The sequence below is a fragment of the Mesoplodon densirostris genome, chromosome 11 (genome assembly GCF_025265405.1).
Source record: "Mesoplodon densirostris isolate mMesDen1 chromosome 11, mMesDen1 primary haplotype, whole genome shotgun sequence".
NCBI classification, from domain to species: domain Eukaryota; kingdom Metazoa; phylum Chordata; class Mammalia; order Artiodactyla; family Ziphiidae; genus Mesoplodon; species Mesoplodon densirostris.
The window spans coordinates 98,149,173-98,173,957 of NC_082671.1; the positions used below are offsets into that span (position 1 = coordinate 98,149,173).

Consider the following 24,785-nt stretch of genomic DNA (forward strand, 5'->3'; position numbering starts at 1 on the left):
GAACTGAGATAGTTGTCCTAGAGCCATATTTCGAAACCAGCTTAAAACCATTGAGTATACTGCATAGATGTGTATAAGAGCTTAGTTGTGTGAATTTAAAAGCTTTTCTGTTGAAAAAATTAAGAAGCCTACAAAAAATCCAAAAGAATTCTTTTTAGGTCAAAATAAAGCATTATAAAGGGCATAAAATGTAAAAAAAGACAAGGTTTCTTTGTTTTAAACTGTCACAACTTTCCACTAACAAACTCAACAACATGTAGCTGGAGAGACAGAGGGAAGAATCGGGCAATAGAGATTGTGTTAGAATTAATTATTGGGGGTGACTAATTGAATAAAATAGATCAGTACATTTGAAATGACCCTAGGTAAATATATAAATACATAGATACCTTGTTAATAGATGGATGGATAGATAGATAGATGGATAGATGGAGAGTCTGAAACAAAAAGAATGTGTGAGATGTATTTTCTAAAATGATGATATATACACTTGGTCTTTTTTTTCTTTGGTGTCTTTCTACCTATTTACTTTTTTTCTGAAATCTCTTTTCATCATCTTGGTTATTTATGATTGCCTCTTCTTTTTCCCTGCTCTTCTCCTTCTATTTAATTTAGAACTAGAGTTAAGTTACATGGAAAAGGATTTAGCTCCTACCTCTAATAGTAAGTGATGAAGAGAATGATACAAAGTTCTTAGCCCTCCCTTTGGATTCTGAAATAAAAGAAATATTATGCACAAGTAATGTCCCAACCCCTAGACTTAGTTTCCTGCCCTGGCACCGCAAGAATTTCTGAGAATAATATTCATTTTTGCAGATTTGCAGCCATGATATTATTCAAAAATATCTTTCCCCACTTCCACAGCATGAAACCCACAAAACATCAGAAGCCATAGGAAACCGATGTTTATAACACATGAGCAGCCAGTTGTGTGATTGAGTGTTACCATCAGGAGAATTAAATCCTCTTTGCGTTTCTCTTTCTCGGGATAGGAACCCCTTAGGATATAAAAAAAGAAAAGTATTATTGCATAAGGAAAGAAAAGAAAAGGTGATTACTTGGGGGATATAAAATGTACATGCCAAGATATTGTTTTAAAATTTGTTTTATTTTATTTGGCAACTATTCATAGTCAAAATCAAGGTATCCAGGATATAATTTAAAGTCTAGAAAAATATAGAACCTTCTAGAAACAGCCTTTTTACCCATTTTCAGAGACTGTGTGTCTCTATGTCAGAACAGATGAGAAGGGAATCAATTGCAATTAGGTTCTTATCAACTCCATCCAAGTTAGAAAATAGCAATAGCTATTCAAGATCACATTATAGTCCTGAGAAGATTTCTGAGCTCTGAGCAATTTTGTTTTACTTCATAGAACAACCAAGTATAAACAAAGCCAGTGTCAGCAGCATAGTAAGGACTACAATGCTGATGAGGAAGACAAAGACAAAAATCTAGACCTCTGGAGCTATACAGAAGCTACACTGAGGGTGAATCAAAGCTCCTGGAGAAACCAAAAATAAAGGTCTTTATTGAAAATAATACTTGAGAAAATAAGACGAAAACACAGGCACAAGTAGGTTTCAGGAAGTCATATTTTTTTCCAGAAGAAATGGTACATGGTACCACTAGTGCTTTGGTTGAGGGATATGGACTCATGTTTACTTGTGTCCTGAAAGATGTACATCCAGGTTGTGAGGGGAGGACCATGAAAACTTACCGAACCCAGGGGCTACCACTTAGTGCTGCTGATTCACACATCAGAAGAAATTAGGGAAACATCTCTAGTGATCATGATTTTAATATCTTGATCTAGAAAATTCTGACATGGGAGCACTGTCAATGTTCTTTCTTCTACCAATGAAAATAGAAATAGAAGATAGGAAATGGTGGCATGGAAAGTAATATGGTAGAGTGATGATAGTGTCAAAGAACCAAATTTGAAATTTTGGACCAATTCCCAATATTTAGAGCTCTTAAAGAGTTTAGCTCATAAATGCAAAGAAACTTAAGTTAACCTGAGAGTAGCTGTGCTAGATGCCTTTAAATGAAATGAGGTGTGGAAGAAGAAAACTTTCTATATAGAACTATGAAAATGTTCACTCAATTGCATCAGGAATGATAAACAGAAAGGGAGGAATTCTTAGTAATTCACAGAGAAGAATAATTGTAAAGGGGACATTATTTTCCTTATATAACAATCTGAAAAGCTAGGGTAATAAAGTGAACTTCAGTTATGATGAGTCAGTCAGTGTGACTGCATTGATAACCACTAACCATGTAGAATCAAATTCAATATACATATAATCTATTTTTACAAATGTGTTATAGCAGAGGCAATATAAATGTGGAAACTCCAAAAGTCAAAGGAAGCAACACATTGAAAAGCATTTGAATAAAGCTAAAAATACTTTAAAGATAAAATATTTTAAAAGATTAAACATATATATGAACCATGCCTTGTTGAAAGTCACAATTGAATTTTGGGAGAGTGTCCTGGCAGAGGAAATATTCCTTCTAGCAGACTTGGGGATCTGGTTTTAGTTTCTCTTTCTCTCTTTCTTCTTTCATTTTCTTTATATATTACAAGCACCAATATGAAAAGATGCAAAAACAGGTTCGACAATCTCATTGAGGGACACGGAGACAGCATGGCCAGTAAATACCTCTGCTTACTTCCTAGAGCATACAATAGATTCAGGATGCAATAACACCCTTTAAAGACTTAGCAGCCCAATGACCACAACTTTTCCCCCCGATTAATGCATCCAGGTGCAATGCACCTCTGATATTTCCATTAATCTTTTTGTTTTCCATTAATCTTTAAACATGCTCATGTCTAATCTATATTTTAAAGGTCATCGTTAATCCTGCCATCTTCCCAAAATATTGACTTATCTTTTCCCTGCCCTTATAAGCCAAGCTTAAGTGAGTTGTCCACAACTACTATTTTTACTTCCTCATCTGTCAATCACTTTACAACTTTCCATATCCTGACTTCCACACATAAAATTCTAGAAACAAGTTCAGTTTTAACCAATATGGAAGGAAAGGCTAGATAGTATCAGAGCAATTTGAGGATGGTAACAAACTCACAGCTATATTTATGATAATGTAAACTTAAGTACTAGATCTGAAATAGGTGACCTCTTCCTAAAAACAGATCCTAAAAAATTCTGGTACAAAAGCTGTATCTAACAAATAATAGATATAAGTGAATGGCATAGACATGTAAGAACAGTGTCAAAAAAGCCACCAACCAAAATAAACTGATTATTGGAAAAACTGCCTAGACCAAAAGGGGAATTATAAAATTCTTATTTTTATTATTTTTGTTTAGTAATTTTAAAGTTTAAAGAAAATGAATAAAATGAAGGTGTACCTTATGTGAACAAGATATACAAATAAGTGGACCTATTCCAAAACTCACATTTTTGCCTCTATCTGCTTACTTGAAAAGCAAAACTTCATCCAGAAAAGAGGCACTAACAAGAGGACACTGAAGCCCAAGAGAGTTGATATCTTGAGGGGTGGAACAGGGGGAATGCTGATAATCCAAAGTCATTTATTTATTCCTACTTTGAGTGAATAGCATATGTTGAGCCAATGTGAAGTATAGAGTACCAACCATGGACTTTAGGAAAATGGTTAAAGCATGGCATTGGCATCAAAGAACATTCAATTTAGTGAGACAGATAGTACATAAACATGGACAACCTTTCATTAAAACAAATTAAAAACTTCAATATGTTTCTGGCCTAGAAAAGTTTACCTGCTACATTGTCCTGTCAAGACAACCATGAACAGGAGTTCTGAACCTCAAGATCCATGATTAAGCAGCAGTAATTGGAATCTTCACTGGCTTGACTTTTAATTTTATCTGAAGGCATCAACCTGTTTTGAAACAAAGCAAATTAAATTGTGTTTAAAATAGGCATATCAGATCAAGCTCGTTTGTTTCTTTGACAAAGTTACTCAGTAACAGAACAGGGAAAGGCATTTGGGTGAGCTGTAACTCATGACAGCCCTGTAGACGAGATGTCAAAATGGGGCCTGGGTGATGGAAAAATGGGGTGGAATTTATAACTGGTTGCATAGTCCTCCTTTAGAGTGATGATAAGTGGAGTGATGCCACCTTGGATCCAGGTTTCTAGTGGCATGATTAGGATTCACCCTGTTCTTGATCCTCACATCCCCCAATCACTTGGACATGAATATTTCGACAGCCCAGTAATCTGATTTATGGATCACTGATAGGGAAAGAAATCACAAATGAAAAAAAAATCAGTGTTCTTCCTTAAAGACTACCTCAAAAAACTGAGATTTGGAAGGTCCAATATATCCCACTTTAAAAGTATAACTCTCAGGAGAATTTTTTACAAGAAAAATTTAGAATTTTCAGGTAACTCTAAAGTCAAAATATTAGTCAGTAAATTTAGTCCACGTTAATAGATGTACAGCATTGAGATAAAAGAAGACTTTTCCATTCTGTTCTGCTGTTGTAAAACAAGAGCCAAGGAATAGTATCCATTTCTGTTGACTACACTTTTGGAGGCATATCATAACCTCGGGTAAAGGTTGGAGGAGAGGATTAAGCTGATGAGGAGGATTGAAATTATGTGAGGAGTAGCTAAGTACAGGGGTATGTTTATTCTCCTTGCTGATCTGTCTGGATGGCTGATTAAGAATATCTGAAAAGCTGTTATGTGGCAGAATCTTTGGTCTTTTTGTTGTTGAGTGAGGGTACAAAACTGTAGCCAAAGTGTTAAAGTTGTAGAAAGATTAACCTCATCTAAGTGTAAGAAAGAGAACACTGGTGAGTCATAATTATATACAAACAAGCTAGCTTGTCAAAAAATGACTTATTTGTCACTGGAGATGGTCAAGCAGAAGCTAGGTAAATACGAGGAAGAACTGCTGTGGAAGGGGTCCAAGAACTAGAAAGCAGTTGGACTGGATGATCTTTAAGATCTATTTCAACCCCAGTAATCCTGAATCTATGAAGCTCTAACATTTAATAACATTTAAGCCTTAGGCCCAGCAACTCTTCCTTCTACAAAATATATACCATGAGTTATTTACTATGAAAATGCGTATTATTTTTAAAATTACAGACTTTCAGAATTAGAAGATATCTAAAGATCATGTAGTGAGCCACATTCTATACTATACAGAAACTGAGATGATGTTAACAATCATCATGGCAAAGCAGCTGCTTGGTAGGAGAATTGGCAGTGGTTCCCAGATGTCACTTCCTGGTCTAGTGCTCCAGACAATATACTCGTGGGACTGTTTCCATCAAAAAATACCTCACTGAGCTCCTAGTCCCATGGAGCATGTTTGGGAACTTAATGAAATTAAAGACATGATTATTTTTTTCAGAAAGTTTATAACTTCTTGAAGATATTACACACAAATGCATAAAAAGTAAAGAATAATTCAAGGCCGTAATAAAAAAGATATCACAGAATATATTATAAATTTTCTTATAAAACATATAGACATAATGTCAGTAAAGAGTTCTGATTATTAGTTTTTCTCTCCCTGGATATGTTTGATTCTACTAGGAACATCTAAGTGCCGTTTTCCTTCAGAATTGAAAAGGTTAAAGCTTGAGTTTCAAATAGGACTTATCTCTGAAAAAAAGGATACTAAAGCCACATGAAAGGACAAACTCCAAGGGAAACATGATGGAAAGGAACCTGGCTCTTTTTATGGTTAGTTAGGAAGTGGGTACAGTCTGGGGTCCAGAGTGTGAAACTAAATTATTAATATCAAGCAAAAGAAATGATAAAAATTGAGGGTCAAGTTACCAAGCTGTGGAGATTGGAAATGCAGAGATTAGGAGACAGCAAATTGAAGCAGACACAGCACAGGAAACGATCTAGGTTCCAGGGTCAAGTATCCAAGCAGAAGTGAGAGTTAGGAGTCAGAGCAATCAAGTACCACACTTTAGAGGCAGTTTACCAGCTTAGGAAAATGGTAATAGAGAGTGAAGAGGTAGTGATGTTAAAACATTTGCTACTTCTGAGGGAGTCATCTGTTCCATATGATTTTAACACATTTACTGCCTAGGAAACACCAGCCCTCCCAGGCCTTCAGAGAGTCCTAATAATAATGACTGTAAAGAAAAAAGAACAGAACACACGTGACTACCCTAACAGATGTCAACAGTGAATGGTAAGCATAAAGAAAAGAGCATTACAAGAAGGAAACAGAAATCAAAGACAGAGATTTTCAAGAATGGAGAATTGATCAAAATATAGCAAAGCTATGGAAAAATGGTAAAAGCAGAAAACTATATGTAAATTATACAAGTAGTACCTCTAATTACAGATGTATAAAATGCATATATTGTTGAGTAAAAAAATAAAAACTACTCTTGCAAATTTCCTTTAAGTGTATATGAGAAGCAGTATATTTCAAAGAGACTTTTTTGCCTGATAAATTGCAGTTTTCTTTCCTTTATGGTCATCTGTCAGATTATGTAATAATGGTCTGAATTCTTTGATTTGTTATACTCAGCATAATGAAGAAAATAATTTCACACTGACAGAAACAGCATCAACATTGCACCAGCATTAGTTAGCAAGCACCTTTCTACATGTAAAATTTGGGTGCCTGTTCTGGCCTTTACCCCGAAATTCAGATTGTTCCTAGATGTTATGGAACTAGAAAATACAATATAATTTCCCAAAGTATCAATTAGAGATGAGTCATGCTCTGCATAATGAAAGGGTCTTCTTTTGAAGAAAGCATTTTTTAGCTTCAATTTTGAATGCATTTATTACATACCATTTATGCGCCAGGCACAGTGCCTAGGTGCATCCTCCAGAGAACTAACAGACTAAGAGTCATGAAACAATTAAGTAATCACTTATAAATTCAAGTGCATTTAAAATCAAAATGAGTGGATGGATTAATACCGAAGTGAGGTCAAGTAGAAGAAAGATGAAACTACTGATCAGCCACAGATTATAGTCTTAATCTCCCTGGAATTAGAGTTCCCTTTTTAATACGATAACAGGGAACACTGCTGGAAAAATGGAGATACAGAGCTTTTGCAATGTGCGTTTTGGCCAGAAATTCCTACGGACTTGTACCTCAAGGGTCAAAATGAAATAAATTATTCTGATTGGAGTCTGAGGCCCAGGCATCATAGAGATATTTGCCTTCACAATCCAAACGAACAGATATCTCCAACGAGTCCCATCCAAAGATCTGGGCATATGAAGGTCCTTCCTCAAATTCCTCAGCCTGGGTCTTAGATAACCTCACACTTTGTAGCACCTCTCTTGAAATTCTCTAAAACCTTCCTCTGGTCCCTGGGAGAGGTTGGGGCTGGCAATGCCACCCAGGCAGAACACCCTCACCCAAGACCTGGACCTGTGTAGGTCGAGTCTCTAGAAGCATTCAATTTTTTTTTTACCTTTCAGAACCTGTAACTAGCCAGAAAGGCAGTGCCATCTGGGCAGGGTGCCTAATCCAACCAAACCATGTGCACCTGGGTCCCTGTTTCTCCCTAACTCCCTACCTCGTATCTGGGGTTGACCAGATTCCTTGGGGAGCGCAGAGACTTGCCTATGGGGTTGTTCTGGACCAGCGGCCTGACCCTGGTTCAGAAGGATGGTCTAACAATTGAATCACTCACTCCTGCCTTTAGAATGGTATCATATGAGATTGGACAAACTAGATTGTCGTCCCACTAATTTTGGGTTACTCAAAATGTTTGTATAGAAAGGGGGTTGGAAAAATATTTGACTAGGCCCCTCACACCCTAAAAGTTATTCTGTCTCAAACACTTCCAAGTCCTTGACAGCCTCACAAAAGAGAGTGTGCCTGAGTGATAGAGTGCCCAGAGAACTTCACTGAGGACGTGAATTTTGGCTTGGGCTTTTGCATATGCAGGCATTAGGGGGCCGCCGACAAGGTGATAAGCAATTTATTATCTGAATGTACACTGGCTCATGGGACTCAAGTCTTCTATGCCTGAGCACTTTATGCCATGAGATGGGTGGAGTTAATGATGCTCTCTCCATATTCCTAAGGGGTCTCCTGGAGAATAAGTAACGCTTAGCGTCCACCAGCCAGTGTTTCTCATTGGGGACTCTCTTGCCATTTCAAGATGGGCAAGCTAAAGAATTTTCTACTCATTGAAGGAAGTTTAGATTTCTTGTCTCCTACCTAATATATATCGGTTGCACTTTGCAGTCGTTGTGACATCTAAAAATGTGGCCCTCTTCCTCCATCAACATATGCAAATATTTACATTCCCTCTGGAAACTGGTACTGTGTCCAGTATAGAACCACTACTCTATAGCACTGCTGAACAGGCATATAATGCAAGCCGCAAATATAAGTTACATATGTAATTTTTAATTTTCTAGTAGCCATATTAAGATAAGTAAAAAGAGATGGGCGATTAATTTTAATAATGTATTTTATTTAAACCAATATAGAAAAAATTATTATTTCAACATGTAATCAATATAAAATTATTAGTTAGATATCTTCTTTTCTTTTTTTTTTTGGTACTAAGTTTTCAAAATCTTTTGCATATTTTATACTCAGAGCACTTAATTTGGACCAGCCACATTTCAAGTACTCAATGCCATATGTGATTAGTGAATACATTCGTCTAGATGAGTAGATATTCCTAAAGTCCACACAGCCATGGGATCCCACTGATACCTAAGAAAAATTGAAGCAGACTCTCACCAGATTTAGATAATCATCCACAGAGTAAAAGAGTTCATAAGCTGGTTTGACTGAGGTCATCCTACCAGTTAGCTGGTCAGGTGGTTGGAAAGACGAACCTGGGATTTATGGGACGGCTGGATCAGTTCTATGAAAGAATGTTTTTCTCATCTAGAAATGTTTTATTTGGGCTTAAAAAAATGTACATAATTAGACTTTTGCTCATGCTTAAGGGTAGAGTTCTACATATGCTGCTTAAAAATAATTTTGCCTACTATGGCCTTAAGTGTCATTTTCTATTGGCATTTTCAAACAGGATGTGTCGACAATTCTTTATTAAATTCTTTTCAAAGGATATTAGATTTTGAAGTGCTCAGAGTATTTCCAAGCTCCTCATGCTTTTTATTTTTATAATTTTATTTATGAGAAGAAAAGTAATATCTACTTTTTCTGGGTCTAGTTTTGATTCACAAAATTCCTCTAGAGCTCTCTTTGTTTCTCCTCCAGAGCGTTTATTTTTTTAAAAACTGTTCTTTTCTCTAATTAAAATTTGGGGTTCTTGAAAAAAATTTAAATCATAATTTATATGTTCTTTGCTCAGAAGGGCAAAAAGCCTGGTTCATTCAACCGTGTAGTGGTTGAAAATGTCTCATTGTTTATAGAATGGGTCTACTCATCAATCTGTGTCCCCATCTGGACTGATCAAGAATTTTTAACTTTCTTTTTTTTAAGAATTTTTAACTTTTAAGTGAATCATTATTCCTTTCCATTTATGTTTCAAGAGAACAATTTTATTGTTAATTACAGATTGTGAATAGTAATTTATGGACATACAGTAGGGCAAGTATACCAATGAGAAAAATAAAATGAAAATATTCTCACTGTGCATAATGGAAATTCCCACATTTAAAAATGTTTCCCAAGAGTATTTTAGTCAACTAGTGGATGACTTTCCTAATGATACCAACAACGAAAATCATTCACAATAAAATGTTCTTTAAGTATTAATTGCATATGTGCATAATTGAATAAATTTCAGTCTTCAAACTCTGAATCCCTAAATAAGATCTAGACAGCAATGTGTTTTGAATTAAAGAGGACTTTCTTATAATTATCCAGTTCAGTAACAGAGTTAGTAGGCTATGAGATTAACTTATTTATATCAATGATCCAGAATTAATAATACTGAGTATTTAAATTATTTGTTAAAATGAATTATGAAAAATAATTACAACAAAATTATCTTTAATAGTACTTATTTACTGATATATTGGTGAATGTTTTTGTGTAGACTTTTAAGAATTAGTATTAGCTTAAATCTTTCTACTTAATCTTGAGCTTAAATGGAAATTTAAATCTCTTCCAATTAAAATGACTTAAAAATAATGAGCATTTTTCATTTACCTTGACTTCATGTTTTTCACATAGTAAATAGCAAAGGGAAAACAGAGCCCAGGATTAAGTTCTCATTTTTCAATTACAACAGATAATTTATGAACAATGATATGTTTAAAGATACTAGATAATTGCTTTGTAAAATTGTTTGATGCCCAACACACTTTCCTTTCTTCCTTCTCCTATTCCAAGGTTATATATATATATATATATATATATATATATATATATAGGATATATCCCAAAGCCAATAAAACTGACACTACATCAAATAACTTGTGACCTGCTAGGTAAAAACAAGTCTTACAGGGTCTCTTGAAGACAGATTTAGAATTTTTTCAGATATTATTATAAAAATTTCAAAACAAAACAAAGCCTGCCAGAACATAGGAAGTTCTGGAAGTTACGTTGGTACTGAAGGATATAGGAGTCATCCAAGTGAGCAGAAGAGGGTTCCAGAACAAGATACAGAAAGTTTTGATAACTCAGCAAATGTTTCTCCATTCTCTCAACTTGGAATTGAAGACGTACACCTGAGTTTCTGCTCATTGGGCTATCATTTATTTCATTATATATGAAAAATTTCACACATTTGAAACATCGAAAAAAACCTCACACACTGCACAGTTTTTTTCATTTTTCGTAAGGAAAAATAGACCTCATAGCTTTCAAACTATATATTCAAGTGTTTGTCAGTATACAGGTTACATGTATTATGTTGCTACTAGGTGCAATTGAATGGTCTACCAAGAGGTACCTTTTATTTTTTTCATTGTCTCAGTGTATGTTTATGTATGTACCCATGCCATTGAATGCATATTGTGTTAGAAATACCAAGGCAGGCCAAAAAATAAAAAAAAAAATGTAATACTAAACAATTGCTCAAATAAACTTTTAAAAATTTAATTTCAGAATTGACACAATATATCCAACCTAATATGAATAGTTACTTCTTCACAGGAGGCTTTATGGAGACTGAAGCTGCAGCTCAGGAGTCCCTGGGGTTAGGCAAACTTGGAACTCAAGCTGAGAAGGATAGAAGACTGAAGAAAAAGTAGGTTTGGAGATTTTTTTTCCTCCTTTTTCTAACTTTTACTTACTTTGTCTCATTGTTTGTGGGGAATTAAAAAGAGAGTAATTGGAAACAAAACAATAGACAGAGGCCAGTAGTGTCCTGTTCTTCCCTAAAACTATTTGGTGCACCAGTTTCATGGTTATAATGGGCTAACTATTAAAATAAAAATCTTTGGCACATAGTAGAAATAAACAGTTTTTTCTAAGAGATCATTTATTTCAAAACTCAAATATATTTAAAATATTTAAATGTAGCCCTACAAATAATGTAATATTCCATTTGATGTTAAATTCAGTACTGAATTGGTATGATAAAATGAGAGAGTATCCAACTTTGTGTTCCTCTCACAACAATTAAAGGACCTCCTCTTAAAATGGAGTCTTTAAAAGGAGAATGTTTCTCTGACTGACTGAACATAAACTTATTTTAGACTCACAGCAGATTGTTTTGCATCTGTCAGGAAACTGATAGTGTATTTTTTTCATTCATGTATAATATGGAACCTTTAAATGACTTGCAAAACTGGCAATTTTGGAGTCTCAGCAGCTGTTAGAAAGCAAGTGGGTCCATATATAACATATTTTTTAAAAGCTTAGTAACATTTACCGTGATGAAATAGGACCTTTAGACCGTGTTCTTTAAAATCCAAAGAATTTCTCTTTATTCCAGAATCATTTGGTTGGTTACTCCTTTTCTTCCCTCTCAAGTATTACATTGTGTTTATAGTTTTCATATTAACCTTCTTTCCTATGAAAGAATGTTCATTGGCCTAGTCATCATTATTGTAACATGGTTATATTAGTCAGGCTAATGTGCACGTGGTTATACTAGTCAGGCTAATTAATTTACTTCATATTTTGCCTTCTCACTTGTTTTGCAGATGTTTGCTAATAATGAAATATGTAGTTACAAGTGTAGAAAAGTCCACTAGTCTAATTGTGTCATTAATTTTCTACTTACTAAAATTAGTTATATACCTAAATTTAGTAGAAATACTGTTCAGAAAAAAGAAGTGACCGTGGGAGCATTATTTCTTGAAGACAATTAAATGCTCAGTCACATTCCACACTAATAAATATTTCCTCTTTCATTACTGATTACTCGATATTTAAATATTATCACAATCTATTCCTATCAATAAATGTTATCTTTTATGGTTATTTACTGAGAAAAAAAATCTTCTGCTTTGATAGACTCTAAAATTTATTTGATGTCTAAAGGATTTTGAAGGTATTTATTTAAGATTGCTTTAAATCTAAATGAATAAGAATAATCAAAATCTAGCCTGGCTAATGGACATGGTTTATTTCCCTTAAAAGTTAATTCTCATTTTTCCCACAATGAAATATTTATAAATAATGGCAATCTGGCCAGTTTTCATATTGCATATAAGGCAATGCCTCACATAGTTCATTTGTTGTTTATGGACCAAGTTAAGTGTCCATTTTAACAGCTACTAAAGTTAAAAAATTCCAATTATACAATGACTTGACAATATCATAAATTTAGGATTAAAGTTTAGCGATTGTTAAGTTTACACACTGTTGGATTGATTTGATATTAATTTTATGGAATTTTTTCTTGAATCCTAAGTATCCTCATAGTCAGAAAGTGATTTTAGTTCTGGACTTGCTTTGAGATCTTACTATGCTTGACTTTATTGTTTCATTTTGCAATATGTTTTAGCAAAATATAATTTTTAAATGTAGTAAATAGAATACTAGTCTTGAATATTAAGAAGAATATTAAAAACAAACTATAATACAACAAAGGTTAACATTCCTTAGCACAACTATTTCCTATAGAATAATAATATTTGGGTTAAAATGGATCCAACAAGGCTAGCATTGTTAATCAGTGAAAGGACAGAAATATTTCTCTTATTATTGATCATCTCATAGCAAAGCCCTGTGAGCACAAATATGCAACCTGTATTTGTAAGACATATAAGGAAGTGCTAACACTTATTCAGGACTTCCATGGCACCATGCCTGGGTTTCTGGGTTACCAAAGAGTGAAGTGTCTTCGTGTAATGGGTTTTACAAGATAAGCAAGGTAACTTATTTTTAAATGACATAGTTTCAAAATTTACTTCTATCAAATGTATTATTAATTGTGATTAAATATTGATCACGTTCTCAAATTTTCTAAAGCATTTACAATTTTATTTAAACAATTCCAATATTCTTTTTTTTTTAAAGACACCATATCCTCTTTAAGTGTGCTTCAAGGAATCATACTCATTTCATGTGTAATTGGCTACTTTCAAGATGGAAAAAAATTCAAGTACTTTTTTGGAAAAAATACACAAAAAAATGGAGCAAACTATTTCAAAATGTTGAACACTATAGATTGTACATGCATGGTTGCAATGACTGTAGTTTCTTAACAGTTATTTTTCTACATTTTATCTAATGACCAAGCCAAATGATGCGTCCAGGACATAGTACTTAGACCTATGATCACTGTACCAGAGTTCATATCAGAGATTCATTAGTCTACCTGTGGGAATAGCAGAGCTGGAAAAAAGTCTTCTTTTTAACTTTACTAGGATATCAGGTATCTACAGTTGACAATCTGTGAATTTAATTTTAATTGGAAGAAATCTTTAAATAAATTACTTACAACACATTTTTAAAAACCATATGGGGGACATACTTTCAGAAAGCAGCATTCAAGACATTCCAAATTCTTGCAAAGTTCAGAAATTTGCAACATTAGCAGTTCCAAACAAAGGTCTAATTTGAGGTGCATTTACCATCCAGCAAATTAAACACGTGTAGATTAAAGCATTTTACTTGGTCTGTGTTCCTACTTTGTTCTACTTCTACTTTGCTTTCTGGTGCAGAAATTTGTTTTTCTTATATTTCTAGCTACTGTCCTATGATGATAAATAGGAAATCAACAATACTGGATCTGTTAAAGTACCTAGTGTTCTAAAAATTCTTGAGTTGAGTATTCTCTTCCTGAGTTGTGTATTATCACTCAGGTGATATTCTACCATCAGAACAACATCTAATCTTAAGGTCTAAAGTCAATCTATTGTTGTTCTACCTGGTTCATTTTTACTGCGTCTTATCTTTGGACCAGTTTTTCTGCAGTCTTGTTGTATAGTTCTCCTAATCTTTAAGGATTGAGTCACTTATTATTTGCAATATGTGTCTCCGTATTAAAATTATGATTCTCCACAGTTTTCTCAATGTGTCACTACTCTCTGAGATCTTTTCCATCATCCATTGTTTAATTTCATTGGATGGCAAGCATCTTTTCTGATTTAACACAAACTGAATATCTTCCTCATTTCTAAGACTAAACCTGAGAACTTCACTTCTTCTCTTTTATACTTATCATCCTGATCTTCAAGAACTTATTTCCCTTTCTTAGCTCTCCAGCAAATGTTTTAGACTAAGCCCTAAAGCTACTTGCTCAGGATGGCCAATGAAAGTCAACCACACAACTCCAAAAAATAACTGCACAGCATAATAGAAGCTACTGCAAGGTCAAAAACGTACATGGTCTGGCCCACCAAGAACCTCAATTTATGAATGTTCTTTAACTCCCTAACTCCCCGAACTTCACTTAGAATCTAGGTGTGGGTATTTTGATACCCAGTAAATAGAAACTCTGTTCTTTGCCAAAGTTTAGAATTTATTTGGTAATAGACAAAGGAGTCAGACAATAAGAGATCAAAATGTCAGCTTTATTACTGATACAGCTGATAGGACATGATTTAGGTATATGGGGAAAAGGGAGGTTCCTAAAACTGAACCCCAAGTTAGATAAAGTTACCTGACACAGAAAGAGCTGGGTAGTCATAGGTTTCTAAGATGTGAAAGTATAAGCCCCATCTCTCCTTAAAAATAGCATCTACAATATTATGATTCCATAAATATGTTACTTTAGAATCAATAACTATGAACTCACAAGGAAGAAAATAAAATTTTATGTCATTAGCATCTTTGCCTAAAAAAGAGTTTTAGAAGTATCAATATATTTGTATTAATATCTCTTCAGATTTCTTATTTTTTCTCCTGGAACATATTTAGCTGCCAATTTCCCATATCACCATCTCTGGAAATGTGTTGATAAGGTTTATGACAAACTTCTTAAGATCTGTAAATATAATTTATACATAAAATTAATTGAAAATTGTAAAGGTATTGGTTTAAAATAATTTTTCCTCAAAACTTTAAACATAGCCCTCTTCTGGCTTCCAGTTGTGTCTAATGTCAGTTGATTGTCATTCTTTAACGTATAACATGTAGGATTTCTTTTTCCTTTCTTTCTCTCTCTCTCTCCTGAAAGTTTGAGTTCTCCCTTTATCTTTGAGGTTGAGAAATGTCATAAGTATGTTTATATTCAAATGAGTTTTATGTTTCATTTTTCTATTTCATACTTTCAATCTAAAGACTTGTTAGACTAGACTGTGTTACATGTATTGACCTAAAAGATTTTTATTTCTAGACTTAACTTTGATTCTAAGAAGCTTATTTTTACAGCGACTTATGAGATTAAAGATGAAGTTGTCTGTTTCAGTAGTAATACCCCTGTCTAACTCTCACAACAGTCCTTGATAGGCAGTGAATGTATTAAAATCGACAGAATACCCAGTGAATGGTTACTTAGCTCCAGAAATACAAATCCTGAAATATCTGTGTCATTTTTTATCTTCCAGTGTTTTTCTCCTGCATTTTAGCACTGTGTAATTTTTTATTAAAACATATATGCATGTTGAAATCTTCTGTATCTTGAGACTAAATTGAAAGATACCATATGAATATTAATATACTGACTAATATATCATCTTCAATCTTTAGTTATAATATAGGTAATATATTATTATATGTTAGATTTGCTATGTTCTCCTGAATGGATATCACTGCTAAGTGAATATGAATTTCGTATTTGAAATCAATTTCTCAACATCATTAAAATGAAACTAACATTCCAACTCAGCTATTGGCAGCATCCTCCAGAGAAGTAGTTTTATCCTTGGAGCATAACAGTCACAGTTAATCTAAATCTATAGATTTAGTTAATTTATTTCCATTGCAATCCTAAGTGTCTTCTTCAGTGCACAGACGTCAATGTGTTTTGAGACTTGGCACTTTTAATCTTTGGCATTTGGAAGTTTCAGAGTTTGCATATCTCTAAGCAAAATAAATGTCACTGAAAATATTCATAATTAAAGGTATCACAGAAACTGCACATCATTCTTTCATTCAATAAATATTTATTAAGTGCCTATGTGCCAAGTTAAACTTATAAATGAGTTGTATTCCAGAGGTTAATTTGTAAGACATGTGTTAGAAGCTTTGAATACATTTTCCCATGTAAGTAAGGTCATATATATGGAAGGTAAATGTCTTTGCTTCCCCCACAAAAATATATTTTGTAAGAATGTTATAGGCACTAAATTTGGCTGAATAAAACAAAAAGGAGAATTCACTGGTAGGATATTAGAGTATCTCAGAGATTGCAGAAGCAACAGTGCCAGGACAACTCTAAAATTTCAACTACGACAGATTATGAAATACTTCTCTAGAGTGTTGTCAAGAACTCATCTTTTCTGTTTCACATTTTTAAGTTCCTAGGTGAAAGAATCTGATTGGCCTAATGTAGAAGAGATATTTGTACTTGGATCAATTAGTTATAGTCAAGAGTTCATTTAGCACAGACATGGTTACAGGGGAACACTCTTGGGCAACCAACTCAAAAAGCTCTAATAAAAGTAGAATATTTCAGAACCTAAACCCAATGTTCTCAATATTTATCTGGGAAAATGTGTCAGTTTCCTACTTGGAATTCCAGAAGTTTGTCCGCTCTGCTGAGGAGCTAGAGCTATCATTGCCTTACCATCTGATCATGGATAGCCCTGCCACGCTCCAGCCATGGACAATTCTAAGAATTTCTTGAACCTAAAAAATACTAATAGCCAAAGGCTAAAGGCCAAAATCCATTGAAATTTGTTAGGAAAAATGAATCTGAGGAAAACCAATGTGCTCTTTATATATATATACATATGGAGGAAGGAAGAAAACATGGAGGAAATAGGGCTGCTCTTATGAGCCTGCGGTGCAATGTTAATAGATTACAGAGTACGTAGAACCAGGAGCCATGTATAGTCTTCATATTTGCTGTCCATGAAAATGAAAAGAATAAAATAAGAATTAAAAATAGTAAGTGAAAACTCAAGATAGTTACATGTACCAGAAGAATGACCTCCTTTTCTAAAAATTAAAATCCATATTGTTTGTCTTGATTGAAGTAAATCCTGGATTAATGGAACATGCAAATGATAACTTTTCACTCATTCACTTAGTGCCTATTCTGTCCCAAGAACTGTGTTAGAAACTACCGATATTGAATTATACAGTTCCACTCTTCAAAGAGCTTATAGAGACACGGTCATGAAAATAAATTATTGCACTTAAGTATTTCAGTGGCCATGATCCTTTCTCTAAGTCTCTGGTCTTTGAATAGAATGAGAAAAGTGTCATAAGCCTAAAGCCACCTAATGTTCTTATTTAACGGATGTTCTCTGAGATAAAGACTGGTCACCTCACTGTTAGTTCCCAAAATAAATGTGAAACATCTATTAGGTTATTTTTGAACAATAAGAAAGGGGATTATCGATCACCAGGAGTAAATGGAGTTCCTTAAGAATAAGCTGTGTCCTTAAACTTTTTAAACATTTTCCAGACATGTAGATGAGGAAAAATGCTGTTGAAATACCACATATTGAGTTTAGCAAGGTATTTCAATTACTTTCTAAATGAACATAAGATTGAAATGAGACTAACAGCATGGAAATATAACTTGTGGGACCATTGTAATCACAGGGGCTGAACAAGTGAATTGATGATGACTGAGTGAAACAGAAGGTGGTGGACTCAGCCTTTTCATATTTGATTTAAATACAAATATGAGATTTGTGAAAGCATGAAGCTAAAGGACATAGTTAAGTTTTAGATAAATAATTTTGTTTAAGGAAAACCTTTAAAGAGAGATGTAAATCTAACAAGATGAAGTTTAATAGGGTCATTTATATAAATCTGCATCCAACTTCATGACCATACATATTGATTACTTGTGTATAGGGGGATATATATCATTTAACTGCAGCTCCTAAGAAAAATGTTGCTACCAAAAAAAGACAAATTAACAATGCCTGATAAAGATATTGATTTCTAATATCCAAAAAGCAATTGATAAGGCAAAAACTCTATGCACTGACCAGATCATAGCTGGATATTCGGTTAATTTCTGGGAAATAGGCTTGAGGTAGATGTATTCAGACATATATTCAGAGGAACATGACCAGCATAACAAGATGACACCAAACCATGTCTTCAAGCAGTGTTAGAAATAATTAGGAACATGTGGAGTGTAGGCAACAAAGATCCAGATGCTGCTAAGAAAAGAGCAATTAGGTGTATTCTTTTGGCTGCATGATAAGATCTTGGGCCAAAAGTGAGAGATTGTTACAAATAAATTTGAGCTGCGTCTAAGAATTGTTAACAATCACAGATCTGAGAAGAATTGACCTCTTAGAAAGAGTTGTTCCTCATGATTATGTCCAACATAGACCTGCCAAGCATATGGACGTGGCAAAATTATTAAATGAGGGATTCAAATTTCAGCTGAGAGATTGGATTACATGCTCTTTAAGTTGCACCTGCCTTGGGATTCTGTGATTCTCTACACAATTCAAAGAAGTAGATGCAGAGAATCTCTGCTTTTTTTAAACATTTGCAATGCTTGGCATAGTGTAGGTACTCAAAACATATGTTCAGAATAAATGAACACAGGACTAGAAGCTGGGTGGAAAAAGAAGACGAAAAACTAAGAATCTGGTACAGGAACTAGGGCGGTCACTTTCACCCAGATGACCAGCCAGAAATCTGGGCTTTGCCTTTACCCCTCATTCTGCTTTGTCCTTACCCTTCCTCTAGGCACCTGCGTACATGATCACTGTCACCTCCTATACTGTTAATCCAGATACTAGCTCTTTAAAATCTCTCAAGCATGTTGATTTTCTTCTTTTCTTTCTCAGGCCATCATACTAAAACAGTGTCTATACTTCCACCCTTGCCTTCTTCTAATCCATTCTTCACACTTCAGCTAAAGGGATCTATCTAAATCATATTTCTAAACTTGCCTAAAATCCCTCAATCATTTCCTAGCATCCCTAGGATAAATTCCAAATACTTTTATATAGCCCCTAAATCCCTATATTATCTGGTTCCTGTTTATCTCACCAGCTTTATCTGTCTCTACTTCCCATCTTACATGTTATGTTCTTAATATACTTAATATCTATTTCTTGTTTATAACTACTTCTGTCTCCTTGTGTGCATATATCCTGTTCCATCTTCCTCCTCATCCTTTGTGTAGTAATGGTAATAATGATCTACTTTATATGTAATAAATATTTAATAATCACACTGAGTAGTTGCAGTATGCTAGGCATTGTTCTACACATTTTACATTTATTTTCTCTTTAAGTTTTCACAAAGATTTTGAGGTAGAAACTGCTATTTCCTCCACACATGAAGAAACATAGCTTTCCAAGCACTGTGGTGTATAAAAGTGCAGGTTTCCTGAGCCCTGTTTTCTCTGAATTATTTAGGATTTGGGATAAGGCCACAATTTAAAGAGTATGTAGTCCAGTCTTTCAGCTGGACCTTGAGTACCCTATCTAATTTTAAATGGTCTCCACGAGGAGTCAAAAAAAATCTCTCTCTTTATACTCTGAAAAGAATAACATAATTTTTTTCATAGATAATAATTAGCTTCTTATCTGACCCCATCCCATCCTTCAAAATGAGCAACAAATGTATTCAAATTAAACACCTTTTTTTAAGAATGAGAAATGGAGGTAATTTCAACGTGGTGTAGTTGCTTTATAAAATTGATTTTTTTCTGATATAATTAGCCACACATATTAACCCAAAGTTTGATATAAGAATAGTAATGCTGGACATATACCCTGAGAAAACCATAATTCAAAAAGAATCATGTACCACAATGTTCATTGCAGCACTGTTTATAATAGCCAGGACATGGAAGCAACCTAAGGGTCCATTGACAGATGAATGGATAAAGATGTGGCACATATATACAATGGAATATTACTCAGCCATAAAAAGAAAGGAAATTGAGTTATTTGTAGTGAGGTGGGTGGACCTAGAGTCTTTCATACAGAGTGAAGTAAGTCAGAAAGAGAAAAACAAATACTGTATGCTAACACATACATATGGAATCTAAAAAAAAATGGGTCAGATGAACCTAGGGGCAGGGCAGGAACAAAGACGCAGACATAAAGAATGGACTTGAGGACATGGGGAGGGGGAAGGGTAAGCTGGGACGAAGTGAGAGAGTAACATTGACATATATGCACTACCAAATGGAAAATACATAGCTAGTGGGAAGCAGCCACACAGTACAGGGAGATCAGCTTGGTGCTTTGTGACCAGCTAGAGGGGTGGGATAGGGAGGGAGGGAGGGAGACGCAAGATGGGGGAGATATGGGGATACATGTTTATGTATAGCTGATTCACTTTGTTATACAGCAGAAACTAACATAACATTGTAAAGCAATTACACTCCAATAAAGATGTTAAAAAATAGTAATGATCACTAATAAATAAGCTATGTAAGAAATTTAAATATGCGCTTGAATCAATCTGTTATTCATCCCAGTAAAACGTTCAAAGTTAGTGCCTAATAGCAAGGATAATTAAGTTCCTTTATTAAAAGGAAAAAAAGTGACTAATTAAGGTAAACTTAAATATAATGGTGACTGACATCTTAATTGGGAGAGTATTCTCTATATTTATTTCCACAAATATAGGCTCTTATATTAGCTCTGTATGGTAATTTTTATAAGGACTTTGAAGATGTGCTTTTTTCCCATAGTTATTTAAAATTAGCCTTTCAGGAAGCAAGCTTCTCTACCTTGTTTCCACATTTCTAAGAAGGCCACTGATTACATCCTATTGCTACTATTTTACAAAACATAGTTCTATAACAAAAGACTTTTCATTCAAAAATATATATGTATGTGTATATATGTTATATTTTATGCATATATGTATATACACGAACATACAATTAAATGTCTTTATTTCAGATTTTACGTACTTAAACCTTTTATTTGGGGCTTGACTGTGGTATGATTGCTAGGCAAATGAATAACAAAAATTCTTGGAAGAATAAAGATTTTTTAACCTCTTTTAAAGAGTCGAATATTTTAGCTATTTTGAATCAATATTAACTTTAAAGAAAAATTATTTCTGAAGAAGTATGATGATGAACCATACTTAAAACTTCTGAACCATTTTCTTTCATTTGTAAGGATCACTAGAAATGTGCTTCGCTATTTATTTTTATCTGTATCCCATCATCTGTCTTTATATGTAAAGCAATTTCTGCCATCACCCCGGGTGCTCTTGTATCCATATAGAACAACCATTCACAACTTAACCTTTAAGTTCACAGCTTCATTACTTCCAATGTCATTCTCTACTCCAAGTCAGACACCTCTCATGTTGTATTCTGAATCTTGTCATCATCCCCAAATCATTCCTGTTTGAAAATTACTAATTCAAGCATATGATTCCTTCCTATCTCCTCCCTTCAGCTCCCTTTATCAACTTCTACTATCGTCTTTTTAAAATCTTCTATCCTTTCCCAGTGCATCAGCCCCATTTGGTCTTCTTCTCTCTCCCTATTTAGCTTGAATTCTATGTCCATAATTTCACCACACTCAAAAATTCCTAAAGCCCATCACTCCTCTTTCATTTGGTGACATCCACATCGTAACTACAGCCACTAATGAATATTCTTTCTCCATGGCTACATTTGGGCACCTCTGTGCTGCAGGAGAAAATTAATGCAGGGAAATTTGGACCAGCTTCATTTGGGAATTCAACACTGCCAAGTAATCCCAGTACTTTTCTCTCACCTATCTTCTTTCTACTCTCTGCAACTTCTGTTGGAGACCTCCACTGTCCTCAAACCCACATATTCTGCAGGTGCGTTCACATTCTACTTCAGAGGGAGAGAAAAAAAAGAGATCAATCTGAGTCCTCTGAATTATTTGCTGCCAAATCCACGCTAACACTTGCCCCCATCCTGCTTTATTATGGAAACTAGGTTAATCTCTTCTTACTTAGGAGCATCCTTTCCCATTTTGTCTGTCACGTTGTGCCAGTTTCCCACTTGTACTTATACATTCAAATTCTGCTCTCTTCAGTGTTGTGGCCATCAGCATTTAAACATTCTTACGTTTCACCTATTGAAAGAAATCCTTTCTTCATTCCACTTTTCCACTTCAGTTACTACCTGTTCACTTCCCAATTTGGTGTTATTAATTGATTTTTAAAATTTCTGAGTCACCAACTTGAACCTTAAGAAGGAAGAGGCAACTCTATTCCACATATGGAGTTCATTTAGTAAATTATTTCTAATATGGAGTTGTACATTCAAAGTTAGCTAGTTTATAAACAGAAGGCCCATTCATTCAGTAAGAGATCTAGAAGAGTAAAGTGAGGCAACTTAAACATTTAAGAATCCTGTTTTGGAATATAAGATATACGTTAGTTGATAATGTCTTCTTGTTTGTGTCTGGATGTATGCTGATGTTCCCAAGGAAAATATTGTGCCAGTAACTGGATTGATCTTATTCATTATAGGGTACCTTAAAATCTGTTTTCTAGGTCAATGAAAAATTGTTATTTGCCTATTACTTACAGTGGTCTTTAACTGAAAAATGTTAATTCTTGACCAGAATCTCTCTTGCTAGTCTCATAACCTTGACAATCTGGAGTAGAAAGAAAAAGAATGAGGTTATATGTTCCTGTAAATAACTGCATGTAGAAAAGAATATCAATTTTATAAGAAGAAAAATCACTTTATCCAGACCAAAAAATTATGCAAATATATATTACCTCTGATATGAATTTATACTATATTATCACAAACTCTCTTAGAGTCATTTACGATTATAGCTTTGTCCTTTGCAGAACATATTTTTTTTTTGAAGGTCGTGAGCTGAAATACTTACTATGCTAAAGTGAAATAGCTGCTCAGTATTGCTCTTAAACTAATTGACTATAGAGGAGAAGAAAGTTCATAAAAACTATGAAAAGTCAGATAACTTATATACATCGATAAATATATTAGAACTTTAAGTAATACTTCTTGACTGATGCCTTTATATTTGTGTTTCCTGTTTATTTTCATCATTTCTCTTATGTTTTATATTCAGGGTATTTCTATAGGTACAAGTTTCCTATTTTAAAAATGATAAATATGTGAGAAATATTAATATTCCACCGTGTGCAGATTTGTTCACCTTGTTTTATTGGAGAGCAATTCCTAGGTAGCTAGTAGACTGAGGAAGATTATTTTGTCCATGGTAATAACTGGCCCCAAATACTTTGGCAATTTTCATGAAGAGCACAGAAATTGCCCTTTTCTCAGAACTCATCAAAGTGTTCACAGGTATGTTGACAGGAAAACCACTTTAACCGCCTGGAATGTATCTCTTTGGGTCTTAATTTTCTTTATGTTGCATATATGTTGTAAGAAATATTCCTTAAATTTCTTAGGACATTGTGATGCCAATTTGTATGGACAATTATGTTTTTGTTTATGTGAAAATTTAAAGAGCTTGCCACAGCTGTTCTGCAGCTAAGGTCAACGAACATGCATTTCTCTAAAATGCACATTTAATGAAAGAATATACAGTTTCTCTGAATGAATGTGTTTGGAGGAGGCATGTGCAGGGTGTGGCATCGCACGTGCAGCTTTTCTTTATAGTGATTGTGCAATAAAAAAGGGAGCTCTCTAACTTGCCTCATTTCTTGGATAGGAATCTCTGCTTCATATTTTGTTATATTGACTCTATTTTATGAGCTATAGTAAGTTTTATTCTTCTAAGAATTCGTCTATTATGCTTGTAAAGAAAATTTTAAATAATATTCTCATGGTCTTTTGTTGGATTATTTAAATTCCTTATTTTCCCAGTGCCTCTATTCTATCCAGGGAACAAGTGGGCTACTTCAAACACTGCATTTAAATCTACGTTTTTGTGATGATTTTTGGTAGCATTGGTGAACCAATCTAGTTCATTTTCTCCCTCAGAGCAACATTTATAAACATTTGCCCAGATAAATAAATGCTTCTACTGAAAGACACCCAGTTAGCACAACATTTATTTTGGCAGTTCACACAGAGGAGGAGGAATTCCATGTGGTAGAGGAAGAAGAGTGATAGAATTTTTTATACTTTCTCATGATCTGATCACTGGCACATAATTACTATTGTTACAACACTTGTTAGGATTATAAAATTACGGATCTGGAATGTACGCATTTCTTCTAGCCTCAAATTAAGTTCAGGAGATTGAACCTCAGAAGCTACTAGTGATTTTGATGAAACCATGTACGTGAACTAGAATCCAGACACTGACCCTCAAACCAGTGCCTTCTTCAAGTTGCTGCCTTTCCAAAAGTCTGCTGTATTTTTCTTAAGCTCTAACAGTAAGCTTATAAATCTGTATGAGAATCTGAGCACCACTTAGTAAGTTACTGCTTCTATTTGTAAACAG

General features: G+C 34.1%; 1 protein-coding gene across 11 annotated transcripts in view; it reads left to right on the top strand.

Annotated features, from left to right (window-relative positions):
* PPFIA2 (PTPRF interacting protein alpha 2) overlaps window positions 1-24,785 on the top strand; it is a 407,328-nt gene that overhangs the window by 335,214 nt on the left and 47,329 nt on the right. For all 11 annotated transcript variants that reach the window (XM_060111668.1, XM_060111670.1, XM_060111669.1 and 8 more), the window contains one exon: window positions 11,053-11,146. In XM_060111668.1, coding sequence (XP_059967651.1) covers window positions 11,053-11,146 — 94 coding nt within the window. The remainder of the gene's footprint in view (window positions 1-11,052; window positions 11,147-24,785) is intronic.